The sequence below is a fragment of the Schistocerca americana genome, chromosome X (genome assembly GCF_021461395.2).
Source record: "Schistocerca americana isolate TAMUIC-IGC-003095 chromosome X, iqSchAmer2.1, whole genome shotgun sequence".
Lineage (NCBI taxonomy): Eukaryota > Metazoa > Arthropoda > Insecta > Orthoptera > Acrididae > Schistocerca > Schistocerca americana.
In genome coordinates this window covers 639615944-639630555 of record NC_060130.1, presented here as the reverse complement: position 1 = coordinate 639630555, position 14612 = coordinate 639615944, and the positions used below count along the sequence as shown (strand labels likewise).

General features: G+C 37.2%; 1 protein-coding gene across 2 annotated transcripts in view; it reads left to right on the top strand.

Annotated features, from left to right (window-relative positions):
• Positions 1-14612, top strand: part of LOC124556855 (polycomb protein Scm) — a 195527-nt gene that overhangs the window by 72969 nt on the left and 107946 nt on the right. For both annotated transcript variants that reach the window (XM_047130876.1, XM_047130875.1), the window contains exons 6-7: positions 346-580; positions 11198-11383. In XM_047130876.1, coding sequence (XP_046986832.1) covers positions 346-580; positions 11198-11383 — 421 coding nt within the window. The remainder of the gene's footprint in view (positions 1-345; positions 581-11197; positions 11384-14612) is intronic.

Sequence of the window (14612 nt, the reverse complement as noted above, 5' to 3'; positions counted from 1 at the left end):
TGGGTATTTTTATCCTACTAGTCGAGCATGTTAGTATTGAGTCCTCCAGTATTTAAATAACCATTCCTGAAGAGGAGAAATTTGGTGCTATTAACTCCAGTGCAATATGTGCGAGAATCAGTATCGCAGACATTCAGGCAATCTGAATTTCATTCAAAATGCTCCAAGGGAATAAAGATGCAAACTCCCATTAAAAGAAAAACACTCATCTCATTGTTAACATTTTAACCAAAATATTTAGTTTTTTCTAGTTACAAAGCTTTTGTAATAGTCATATATGTGATGTAATTTTTCCCCAAGTATTCTCATGGAAGAATTAAAGTGTACTGTTGTTCTGTTTTACAGGCTCTCACTCCGCCAACTAACGACTTTCAGATTGGAATGAAACTAGAAGCTTTGGACCCAAGGAACTTGACTTCTACATGTATTGCTTCTGTTGTTGGTATTCTTGGACCACGTTTGCGCCTAAGACTGGATGGAAGTGACAACAAGAATGACTTTTGGCGTTTGGTGGATTCAAATGAAATACACCCAATTGGACATTGTGAGAAACATGGTGGAATGTTACAGCCGCCACTAGGTGAAGAAAACTATTCTGAATCATGAGTAGAATATAAATCTCTGAGAAGACAGAATAACAGAAAAAACACCTAAATTTTTGTAGATTAGAGATTGTCGCTAGAGAGGTGCAAATTCTGCCTCAAAATATGAAAACACAAAATTGTTTAATAGAAGCTGTTTCATAGCATATTGTATCTGGATGAACTATTTATCAGAGATAATTTGAAATAGCTTTATTTTCTGCATACAGTATCAAAAATTTAAGAAGTTACTGGCATTGTACATCTTCTGGCGAAGCTCAGTTTGGAAAGATAATGTGCGCAACCACCTACTTGCAAAATAATGTTTACGAATGTAATGATGTATCAGTGCGCTCAATGATCTGGTGCCATGCCAGTTGTGGACTGTTGAGTGGTCTGTTTAAGACACGTGTTTTGCGTGATGCAATGTAGTACTCGGCCAGGGACCTAGCAGTTTATAAGGAAAAAATTTGTACATTTGTTTACTTTGAACTGTAGTTGCATTGAATACTGCTAGAGGTCAGGCCTGAACTACATCATTAACAATACTCTGCTAACTTTAACAAGCAGTTGTGTGGTAGCTGTCCCTGAATGCTTGTGTTGTGTGTTGCTCGTTTTTTTCTTTTCTTATTTTGAAATAAGTGAAGTGACTAATCCTGGTCATCGCAGATTTCAATTATGACCCTTACAGCACCAGAAGAGATCGGTGATCCCTGTTAAATGTGTCAGTTTTGCTGTAGGCTGCTGCCAGCGAAATGGAAGTGGGATTTGTTTCCCCACACCACTCCTTTCCCTGTGGTTCTCAAAACTCTAATCTGCTTATGCTCGTGGCCAGTAGTGCCTGCTCTCTGTGCTATAGTGATTGAAAAACAAAATCTATAACATTTTTCAATGGTACTGAAATTCTTCCCCTTATGTTAAAATCAAGTTGCTTTGCGTTCGGTTCTACTTCTATGCTAAGTGCCTTGTCAGTTCTATCTGTAGCGTAGTTGAGCATCGGTCGTTAGACTGCAAATGCCCATGAAAAGTTGAAATAAATAGTATGCAAATTTTTTAATCTTCAAATTGGGCAGGAACAGTCGAACAGTGTCCAGAAACACCTTAATATTGTAGACGCATTCAGTTAAATGGTGGGAAAATGCTGCTGCTTTTCAACAGAACAATCGTTTTTGAAAGCTTAAACACAACCAAACAAAGGAAAGTATCATTTCGGAAGAGAAAGGTATTTAAGTTTTTGCGAAATCAAACATTTCAGTCAAAAAGTTCCCAATCGGCACTTTTTTTAACAGTCAGTTTCAAAGATCTAATAATTTGTCTGTCTTCACTCATGTAGTGCGACAACCTTCTAAATTTGTGTGTGTGTAATCATTTAAAAAGAAAGAAAATAGGTGTGAATTTTGTCGAAAATAGAAATGAATACATTGCAAAAAATAGATGCAAATTATGCCAAAAATAGATGCTACATTTTCCGGCCCCTATATATCACAGATAAGTACGTACAATTTCCAAGTTTTCTCAGGGATTAAATATAAGTGTGTGGACTATGGGAATAATGACAGCTTAAATGCTTTTGTCCATACTGTAATTAGTGTAATTTTGTAATCATGGTCACTACAGGAGTGGTACATAGGGTGGCTGTAGTCTATTTCTAGATTCCTCAGTTGAAACTAGTTCTTGAAACTTTTAACTACTCTTTCATGGGTGTTACAGAGTAAGTCAGGTTAGGGTTTTTAGAATTTCCATAACCCCCTCCCACAAGTCAAACAAACCTGTGACCATTGGTACTTCCTTTCTTCTTCAACATTTAATATCTTCTGTTAGTCTTAAGGGGCATGGTTCCCACACACTTCAGCAGTACTCTAGGGAATGTTGCATTGGTTTTTTAACAATATTCGTTTTAGACATACTGCACATTCCTCAGTATCCTACCAATGAATTGAAGCCTGCCAGTGTTGGGTATAAAACAGATTTATGTACAACTTCTTATTTTTTCACAGAAAGTAACTCTTCCTGTTGAAGCTGGAGCCATTTGTTACCCACACCACTTGTTGAGAAGCCCTAGCATGAATCTGTAGGCAGGCACACTGACACAGTACATACAATGGATGTTCAGTGGAATTCACACCAAATGAAAACAAGCACCACAGAAAGAAAATACATGAATTGTTTGTGATCACTGTTACACAAGAACAAAACCTATTTAAAGTAACATAACATTTCCCCATCTTACTAGTTTTTTCCCCATTTTACAAACAACTTTGTAATAAATTATAAACTTCTTGATAGATGATTTACAGAAAATTTAAAAATCATTGTTTAGACCAGTCACTATCTAGTATCATTGACTAAGATCAACAACAAGTGAGTCTTATAATCACTGAGTGTACAGTTTGGCATTAATTGCACAGAACAAATGAAAGAAACATTGTAGGACAAAATTTCAAGGATGACAACAATTCAAAAAGGGGAACTGTAACATAACATTGATTGTTTCACAGTATGATACTGTTTTGAAATGAGAGAGAGAACTGCAATCATTCCAGTAACCTCTAAGTGAATTAGTTGAGAGGTGGTACCTTTCTTGCATAAAGGTGCATCCAGCAAACCCTCCAACTAAAACATGTGAAAATGCTCACTAATTACACTTCCCTATTGGTGCTTCACAATACTGAATTTCAGCAAAGATTTAATGGGGTAGTACATCAAAGAACTAAAGGTTGATTGCGAAGAACAAGGTGCAATATAAGTGAGAAAAATCATATGGTAAACTGGAGAAAACATGATTATTTTAAGCATAACACAATTATCAAACCATAGCAAGGCTAGTTTTGTGTGATTGGATGTTTCAAAAGCCAGGTGCATGACTGTTTCACCATCTCTTGCAAATTCAGGCAATATCTTAATTTAGCGAATCATACAAACACTATCTTTATCCCCACAACTGTGTGTGAAGTGTCAGGTAAACAAGTCAAATTTCATTGAGTAAAAATAAATACAGAAGATACAGATCACAAAATAAATGCACATGCCAAGGCTATGGCTTGTAAGGCTGTTGTAGCCATGAGTGCACCTGAAAAGACTAACTTTTTGTAATGCCAGAAGCCTTCATCAGGCTATTTACTAACATAAGCTAAAGCGATCATTAGTTTCAGCCTGCCAAGTCCTCTCTGCAGAACATCAATGTGTCCCAAAGTGTGAAGATATCCCTGAAAGAGGGCAAATCAAAACCAATAAATAGATGTAGATGTATTGAATTATGATGCATTATTTCTGAATGTCTCATCAAATTGTGATCCTTCACTAAAGTGAGTGGACTTTGTGGTGGTGGTGGTGGTGGTGGTGGTGGTGGTGGTGGTAGTTTTATTTACCCTTAGATTTCTTTTACGAGGATATTGATCATGGCTTGGTATTACAGTCTTAGAACAGTAAAAATTAAGTGATTCACATATACAGGTAGTCTGTCATGGCCTTATAGCAGGAACAATCCCAGTATTTGCCTGAAATAATTTAGAGCAACTACGGGGAACCAAAAACAAGATAGCTGGATGAAGATTGGAACCTCCACCCTCCTGAATACAAGGCCACTCTGTTAAAAACAGTGGTGTCTCATTTGTTTTACCGCTACTGTACAATACTGTTTTACAAATAAGTTATTTAATAGTGATAAAAGACTAATGCTACTCTATTCATTCATTCCTCACTCCCAGCCACTGCACATGCTACATGCACCATACATTCATTGTTTCACAACACTGCACACACTATCAGCTGACGTCAGGACCATTCTGTGCATTGCAGTTTCGCAGTTGAATCCCTGCAGTGAACTGTAGAGCTCAGATAGAGGCTAAGGTATTAGTACTATACATTGCATAACTTTGGGAGTAAATTTTTCCAGAAAAGGGAAGGAAAAGAAGGAAAAGTGTAATGCAAAGTGTTATTGGAATGTTAGAGGTTTTATTATCTTTATTATCATTTGTGTTATATTTTTTGCCAAACCCTTATACTTCACTATCTAACTAATCCTTCAGTTTATAGAACGTTTGGGTTAACAGTCACCTTTTACCTGCCATTTTATATAAATATGTTTTAGAATTTATTTGACCGCATTTAGTGATTTATTGTACAGTTTTATTCCTTGGTAGTAAATGCTATTTTGAGTTTTATATTTATTCTTTCTTACTAAATAAAGTTCAGTCTAGATCTTGCTCTATGGTCATGGACAGAGCTGTTTGTGCAGTAATTGACAATGTTATCATTGATGTGTACAACTGTTTGGTAAGTGTATTCACACGGTGCAGTTAAAGCCCCATTGTTTCAAACAGATCTTTACAGCGTGCTCGACCACTATTTTTTGTTATTGTCCTTAAGGCCCTTTTCTGCAGTTTGGAAATTGTGTTCACATTTTGTGCATTTGATTCCCAGAAAAGAATGCCATAGCTCAGAATTGGGTGTACCTATGAATAGTGTGTAACTAAAAAACCCTGGCTGCTACACACTAATGACAAGCCTCCAAAAGGCATAAAATACTGATTATATACTGTTCGCAAGTATCTTAGTGTGTTCACACCACTTCAACTGAGAATCAACATTCATTCCTAGAAATTCTGCATTTGTTACACTATCCATGGAGGTACCATCTACATTTAATTTAATAGTCTAAATTTCCCTCTTCAAACTGAAATTCATGGCATTGTTTTCTTTACGTTCAGTGTCACCTTATTACTTATTGACAAATTGTAAACTTCCTTGAGGCCATCATTTTCTTTCTCTGTGAGGAATTCTCTTGTGTTCTCAGTGAATATAATGTTGCTGTCATCAGCAAAGAGAATTCTTTCCCCATGATTAACATGAATGGGAAAGTGATTGATATCCACTGAAGAGCCAAAGAAACTGGTACACCTGCCTAAAATCGTACAGGGCCCCTGTGAGCACGCAGAAGTGTCGCAACACAATGTGGTATGGACTCAACTAATGTCTGAAGTAGTGCTGGTGGGAATTGACACCATGAATACTGCAGGGCAGTCCATAAATCTGTAATAGCAGGAGGAGGTGAAGATCTCTTCTAAACAGCACGTTGCAAGGAATCCCAGATATGCTCAATAATGCTCATGTCTGGGGAGTTTGGTGGTCAGAAGCAGCGTTTAAACTCAGGAGAGTGTTCCTGGAGCCACTCTGTAGCAATTCTGGACATGTGGGGTGTTGCATTGTCCTGCTGGAATTGTCCAAGTCTGTCGAAATGCACAACAGACGTGAATGGATGCAGGTAATCAGACAGGGCACTTACATACATGTTACCTGTCAGAATCATATCTAGATGTATCAGGGGTCCCATATCATTTCAGCTACACACGCCCCACACCATTACAGAGCCTTCACCAGCATGAACAATCCCCTGCTGACATGTAGGGTCCATGGATTTGTGACGTTGTCTCCATACCCGTAGACACCCATCTGCTTGACTTAATTTGAAACGAGACTCATCCAACCGGGTAACATGTTTCCAGTCATCAACAGCCTGATGTGACAGGCCCAGACAAGGTGTAAAGCTTTGTGTCGTACAGTCACCAAGGGTACACGAGTGGATGTTCTGCTCTGAAAGCCCATATAGATGATATTTCATTGAATGGTTCGCACACTGACACTTGTTGATGGCCTAGCATTGAAATCTGCAGCAATTTGCAGAAGGATTGCACTTTTGCCACATTGACCAATTCTCATCAGTCGTCGTTGGTCCTGTTCTGGCAGGATCTTTTTCCAGCCACAGAAATGTTGGGGATTTGATATTTTGCTGGATTCCTGATATTCATGGTACACTCCTGAAATGGTCGTACGGGAAAGTCCCCACTTCATCGTTACCTCGGATATGCTGTGTCCCATTGCTCATGCACTGATTATAACGCAACATTCAAACTCACTTAAATCTTGATAACCTGCCATTGTAGCAGCAGTCACTGATCTAACAACTGTGCCAGACACTTTTTGTCTTATATAGGCATTACCGACTGCAGTGCTGTATTCTGCCTGTGTACGTATCTCTATTTGAATAAGCATGCCTATACCAGTTTCTTTGGCACTTCAGTGTATATCAGGAACAGTATAGGTCCTGGAATGCTACCCTGAGGAAGTCCTATATTAATGTATTTTGGCTCTAATAAGTGTTTTAGTGAAACTTAAGACTTATTTGAGGTATGTATTATCTCTGCTCTTTATACCTTTCTGCCTAGGTATGATCGGAACCAGGCATTAGCTACCCCTCTTATTCCTAATGCTTATAGCTTAGTCAGTAGAATCTTATGGTCATTAGTATCAAAATCCGTGTAAAGATGTAAAAATATCCCTGTGAGACACTCATCTTTGTCAAGAGCATCAAGTACCAATTATGTAAATTCTGCCGTGGCTGATTCTGTACTTCTACCACTTCTGAAACCAAACTGTGATTCACTGAAGAGGTTATATTTATTCAAGTAACTCATAATTACTCTTTTGTAATTGACTCTATTAGTTTTGAGAATGGTGCCAGCTTTAAAATGGGTTAGTAATTTTCATAACCTTCTGCAGTACCTTTCTTTAGCAGAGGTACAACTCTTGCTTGTTTTAAATAGTCAGGAAATTTCTATGATGTGAAGGGTAGTTTATTATGTTAAGGTAGCTTGTATACTCAGTGTATTGTTTCAATACAAACATTGGTACTTCATCTAAGCATACTGATTTTTTTTATTTTTAAGCTTTTGTACAATTTTACTCACGTAATGCACTGTGGATGGTAGCAACATCGTTGCACTTAGTGCGTAAGTGTTTACTGGTGTAACGCTTGTTTTTTGGGATTATTGCTGTAACTTCGCTGCAATACTTGAAAAATACTGATTCACATAGTTTGCTAGGTGGTGTGGATGATTTATTACTTTATCCCCCTCCCTTATCAGTATGTTTTTGTGCCTTTATGTCTCTGCCTGTTCTGTTTTTTATGACATCCCAGTCTGCTTTGCTTCTATTCTTTGCATTGTATATTACATTGTCATGACTTTTTTTTTTTTTTTGCAGCAATCAGCACCTTTGTATCAATATTTTTGTACCAATGATAGAAATTCAATAAATGTGGCCCATTATGACTCTTTTTCGTGGAACTGAGAGGTAGGACTTCTTAACAACTGCTGCTAACAATTTGGTTTTGTGAGACATTGATACTGAAGTCAGATTTAAATAATGTTGAGAATTTAAAGAACTTGGAAAAAAAAAAAAAAAAAAAAAAAAAAGCTCTGAGCACTATGGGACTCAACATCTTAGGTCATGAGTCCTCTAAAGAACTTCACATTTACATCGGTTTCTCTATACACTTCATCCCAGCTTCGCTAGTTCTCTTGAAAAATCTTGTACTTTGATGTCTTATAAATATCTTTTGTACACATGCAGTTTAGGGAATGTTTCCCTTGCTAATTTTATTGTTATTATTTGGCAGAATTGGCCTGATAGTCCAAGTTCTTTTACTGCTACAGCACACTTTCCCCTGTCCATATTTGTGGCTCCATGGTAAATTACAAATGCAGTCATTGTAGGAACCCTTGTTGCACTGGTGACAGTGACATGCCAGAACTCTGGAGGTTATTTATGAGGGTGCTATTAGTCTCATTTATATTTGTTTTTATGTCTCCAAACGAAATTTTTGTTGAGTTTTTTACTTGAAATTTTATCTAGAACTTTTGTCAATTTATTGTAAAATATGTCCACACTACCATTGGGAGTCTCCACACACACACACACACACACACACAAATACAAATGATTAATTTTTCGGTGTTATCAATCCGTGTTAACTCAGTAGCTGATATTTCAAAGTGTTTGTCATCACTTACATCTTAAGGTCATGTCTTGATTTGAACTGTATTCATTTCCTGGTATAAATGCATGATCCTCTGCCCTTTGAAGTAGTTGCGCAGTAAGAGTCTGTCCTTTTACAATGCGATAATACTACATGTTGAATTTTTGTGTGTGTACTCCAATGCTCAGTGGAACAAACAACTGTGCAGTTCAAAGACTGGAGCTCAACTTCAAGCTGTTATATTTTATTTTTTATTGATTGCACGTTTTAATAAAAGGATATTAGTCTGTGAAATGCTCGTGTTGCTTTTCACAATGCTTTCTTTACTTTATGACTTATAGTATGTATGTTATTTGGTGTGTTAGAGTTTGTCTTGAGAATGATTGTTTCAGATTTTTTTTTAAATTGCTAGAAGAACTCTTTAGGCAGGGGAACCTGTTTGTCTGAATTTATCATAAAAAGGACCTACTTCTCCCACCCGTGACAATAGGTAGTTAGGTATTTGACTGTGCATGACCTAAGATCCATCCCCCCTGTACTGTCATGAATCAGCTGTACCAGTCTTCCCTTATCAGTCCTGTTTAGGTGAGGATCATACCTAGTGAAACCCCATCTATTGATGGGCCTGACTGGCTCCAGAGCAACATTCGTGGAGCAAGCTGCCATGAGAACCATATCTAACCCCACATTCAATCTGCCTCACCGCTCCATGAAGGTGGGGTTGATCATGATGCTAGAAAACCTCAACAAAGTGTACAGGGGTGCTGTGCTGCAAATTAGGGAAGCTATCTTGTCCCTCCCCACCCCCTATCACTTCATGGTCCTCTTGTGAAAAATCCGTGTATAAAGACCCTAAGTCCTCTATCTCTTGACTTGGACCTGCATTTGGTTTGAAAATGATGATGGCCTGGTATGATGCCCCTAAAGTTTCCTGTGGCTGTCGGCCTACACTATGGCCATGCTTCCACCTGGCAGCAGCAGTTCTTCTTCCTAACACTTTGCACATAACTAGGCTTCCTGACTTCCGTTGAGGTGTGCTACACATTTTCAGCTCCTAGCTCTGCCTAAGGCTCTTCTCTGCTTATCTCTGGCAATGGTAGATACTTGATTTTAGTGTTGATAATAAAACTATGAGATTGTGTTCTCCTTCTCCCTACCTCTTCCAACCAACATCCAGTTCCCACCCAGCCTCTTCCCCTTCATTGCCCTTGATCCTGGTCAATTCCTTCCTTGTGTCATCCTGCTTTACCTGGAGGTCTGCCTAAAGGAACCGACAAGTCCCTACAGAACTAACTTTCTGACTTCTGCAGGCTCCTCGACATGGTGAAAGATAATTACACAGAAAAGGAATAGTGTGACTAATAAAATGGGTTCCAAACAAATTCGGAGACACTGAAGATTTTAATGACTTACTAACATTATGAATACATTTATTCTAAGCACATAATACCCACAAGAATGACAAGGCATCATGTGCATAGAGGTAACTGTTTAGTTGCTGTGCATATGACTGACTCATCACAGCACATCTGCCCTTCTTGTAACAAATGTTCAAGCAATGCTGTAGCTTTGCACATTCTATGTGGGATAAAATTTGATTTCTTTCTTTTCCCACCCTTGGAAACAACTGATAGAGCAGCTGTTAGTAATATCATTTCTCAGCTCCCCCAACATGCCTCACATAATGGCTTCAGACTATCAGAGGAGCAGTGGGTCTGAACCCATATGATAAACACACTTCAGCACCACAGTGAACTCATCTGTTGCCATTGACCTCTTGTTTTGCTGTCTTATTGAGCGAGGTGGAATAGTAATTTAGATAGTGTAGTTTCATTTGGGAGGACATCCAGTCATCCAGATTTAGGTTTTCCATGTTTTCCATAAATACTGAATGTCAGGATGGCTTCTTAGAAAAGAATATGACTAATTTCCTTCTCCAATTTGAGTTAGAAACTGAAAGGTAGATGGAACTTGTGCAAATAAGAGCAGAATCTAAAGTTAAAAATCAGAAGAGACTAGTCTAAATATTAGGTGGGAAATATTTAAACTCATTTTAAATTAAAAAAAAAAATACATTGCAATACTGTGTAAGTGAATGAAGTGTTTCACGCAGTATGCTTAAGTTAAAAAATGCTCTTGCTAAACGTAACTAAATTGACTATTGGCAAAAAATTTAGTTAAAGATTAAAATGTCATTTACTTACTTTAGACTGTGGTACTTGTCTTCTTATTTTGAAACAAATAAAATGACTTCGTCTTGTACAGGATGTTGAATTTTAGTCTTCTGTCCTCCTCCTCCTTGCTCCCCTGTGCTTGCAAATGCTGTTTACAGGGAATAAGTTCTTGAGGTATGCTGAAGGGGCAGTTTCTCTACCTGGTGTTGCATATCAGTTTTAGCAGTGCCCAAAAGGAAGCACAGTTGGAATGTTAAATTTTCTATATACCATAAAGGGATTGTGGGGTCACTGTTGATATTATTAAGGTGTTTTTTTTCCTTTTTTTTGGGGGGGGGGGGGGTACTATTGGCTGGAAAGTGTGTGTGGATATCATCATCGTCAATAACTTGTGTGTGATGTGACATGGAGGAAAGGATGAAAAATTATAGGGGAATGTATTGTACATTTCATGACCAATATTGATTTCTGCTGTTAGTAACCTGTATGGGAATATTACTATGCATGAAACAGAAATAATAGTAAAAATAAAATAACTCGTGACAATTAATGAAGCTTATATTGTTATCCAGATCATTCATATAATTTTTGTCTTCATGTATTATGTCTTAACTATTTATTTGCAGGTTTCCGGATGAATGCTTCATCCTGGCCAATGTTCCTTCTAAAAACCCTCAATGGTGCAGAAATGGCACCAGCAAAGATCTTCAAGAAGGAACCCCCAACACCAAGAAGCAATCAGTTTCAGATTGGAATGAAACTGGAAGCAGTTGACAAAAAGAATCCCCAACTCATTTGTGCAGCTACAATTGGTGAGTTGTATATGCAGAGAGAGAATGAATTTATATTTGTTTGGAGGGATAGTAGTTCAGTTTTCTACATTGTGAAGTGTGACATCTTAACCACTCTGTTTTGAAACTTAATTGCTCTCTGTCACTTGCTTCTTGTATATTTATTTCATGCATGAGGGTATGTATCTTAGCCTTCCCATTCGTTAATATTAGAATCCCTCTATCAAGTTACCTTCTTGCTATTTAGCTTATCCCAGTATACTTGGTGCCAAATTTGAACTTCTGCATTACATTGCATTTGAGGATTATATGGGAAATGTAACTACAGTGGGTTCCTGCAGTTTCTTCTGTTAGCAGTGTACTTCTTAACTGCCACCTATTCGAATAATCCTTTGTTTTTAACAGTTCACTTTGCCCGTGGTCCTACCAGTACTATCAGGCTGACTGCACATATAGCTGCTGACGTGTTAGTTCTTTTACACCTTGTCCCATTAAGCTACAAAAGCATTTTTTTCTGTCAGATGCTAATGAATGTAGAGAACGTCTTTCCAACACATAATATCACATTTCTGTGAGGTAACAGTTTAGTATTGCTCAATTTCTATCATGTGTAATGAGAAGTAAGTATACACAGTACTGAATAATTTGGGGGGGAAAAAACAAGGAATCTTAACATCTTTCCAATAAATGTTAGATTGGTACTTAAAAAAAGTGATAGTGTGGGATAGAAAATCCCAGTATTGTCGTGAAACAGTTATTTCGTATGCCACTATAATCAACAGTAGCAGCACATGGAAAAGTAAAATGAAATGCTGTAAAAGTTTGAAAGGACCACCACTTCAGTTTGAATCTTTCAGAAATAGTGTAGTGTGTAACTGTAATACTCTAAGGAAAGATTAGAAATCCTGTGATATTGTAGATGTAAATAAGATGTACTACGATGATTATCATGTCAAAAGGCAGCCCATTTTGAACTATTCTGCGCATCTCCCAATGCTAACCACTGGCAGTCATCTCTGCCACTGGATGACAATAAATTCTCTCCTCCACACTGCTTGCAAAAACTTTACAATAATTAATTAATTATTCTCACAGCCAAAAGCTTCTAGAAGGAACTGCCAAATTGCAATATTATTTTGTACATGCATGGTTATGTGAATTATTAATGTGTGATCACTGATGTCAGGAATGGTAACCAGAGAACATTAATTATGCAACCACATGATGTTTTGATCGTGATACATTAATGAAAGGCATGAGAAGAGTATCAGATAGCAGTGCAGTTAGAGAACATAGATAAGTCTGATACTTGTGTAACACTGAAATGTTAGTGTACCAGTTTCAAATGGGTTGCATTGTGGTTTTGTACATGGCCTCATACATTGTTCAGGCTACATGTTGTTCACTTGACAGATGACTAGGCACTTAAAATAATTTTGAATAACCAAGATAACACTGTGCAGTCATTGAACATCTGTTTTCACTCACAACTCCCCTCCCTGTCACCCTCACCTTAGTGAAGCTGCAGGGCTGGTTGTCGTTGGCAGGAGAATTCAGCTGAGAGAGAGAGAGAGAGAGAGAGAGAGAGAGAGAGAGAGAGAGAGAGACAGAGAGAGAGAGATTACCTTTACTTACATTTCATTTAGGACTTTCCATTATTATATTAACTTCTTATATTTACTGTAATTTCATTTACAGTTTTGCTATGGGTGTTTACCCATTTTTGGTAGTGTGTGTATGATTTATTGTTTTTGAGAATTATTTCAACAGAGACCCAGTGAAATGATAACTGAGGAAATTTTGTAAGGATTAACAAAATTAGCAAAAAAAATATTTCAGGTGCAATATTTCTATAAAAAACAACTTACTAAATACCGTAGCTTCCAAGGATACACGAAAGGAACAGAAATAATTCTGTTGTTCAGACAGAATAATTGGTAATGATTGATGAAACAGTTACAAGCAGTTTGTTTGTTCCCTTTAGCTATACAGCACAGGGAAATGAACAATAATGCTACAAAGAAAATCGTAGCACATGAAGAAAACTTTCTCGATTGCATTGTCTTTGGTGTTGGATGAATAATCTGTCTGGTATTACTCAGTTCAAACTTTATACCAAGACATTTGATGATAAGCTCATCATTATGGAAAGATACTGGATCTATTTACATCAGAATACTCTATGACAGTAGCAGAAAGTCTCATATGTTTACAGGAATGTGTTGACAATGTATATTTGGGAAGGAAAAATCGTCTTTGTGCAGCTGAACTCAACACACTGGTATGGTTGTGTAGAACATTTGTTTCATGTTCAGCACTTAATACATACCCCCTCTTTTTCTTTCTTTCTTTTTTTTAAGAAATCTAGAAAATATAAACACTACTCATTTGCCCAAACTTCCATATTTAACTGAGGGAGTAGAGAGAAATTCTTAATGGCATTGAAATATTTTAAATGATCTTATACATGCATTTCAGATTTGTTTCCAGTACTTCAGGAAGTCAAATGGAATGCTTTAATTTGTTGCCACTTCCATTTTCTGTAGATATGGGTTATTCAGAAACTGATTTACGTATAGTAATGTTAGTTCCACAATGCAACAGAAAACGACATGGTAAATTTCGCAACAAAATGAGTGTCATATATTTCTATATAGGTTTACATCAGTTTCAGTTTCTGCAGCCTCAGGTTTGCAGCCACAATTACACCTTTATTCAGATCCACTTTCATGAATTAGCAAGTATTCCCACAACGAAATGAACTATTTTGCCAAGAGAATCTCAATGGAAAGCGTGTCTTCAGATTTGTAGTAACAGACATTCATGCTTGCGTTAAAGAGGAAGTGAGGAATAATTTTTAATAACAGAGGTTTTTGTATTTAATATGAAAAGAAAATTATGACATAGAATTTTACAGCAGTGGATACTTCATCCAAAATGACTTCATGTGGATTATCCAATTTCAGTATGTGGCTATACTGTACCCTTTACTTTATCAAAATATTATAAACAAGGATATAGCACACATGGTATAAGAGCCACACAACCTAGGATCAGGCTATTCTTACCAACACATTGTTTTTATTATTATTATTATTATTGTTGTTGTTGTTGTTGTTGTTGTTGTTGTTGTGGTGCTCTTAAGTCCTGAGACTGGTTTGATGCAGCTCTCCATGCTACTCTATCCTGTGCAAGCTTCATCATCTCCCAGTACCTACTGCAACCTACATCCTTCTGAATCTGCTTAGTG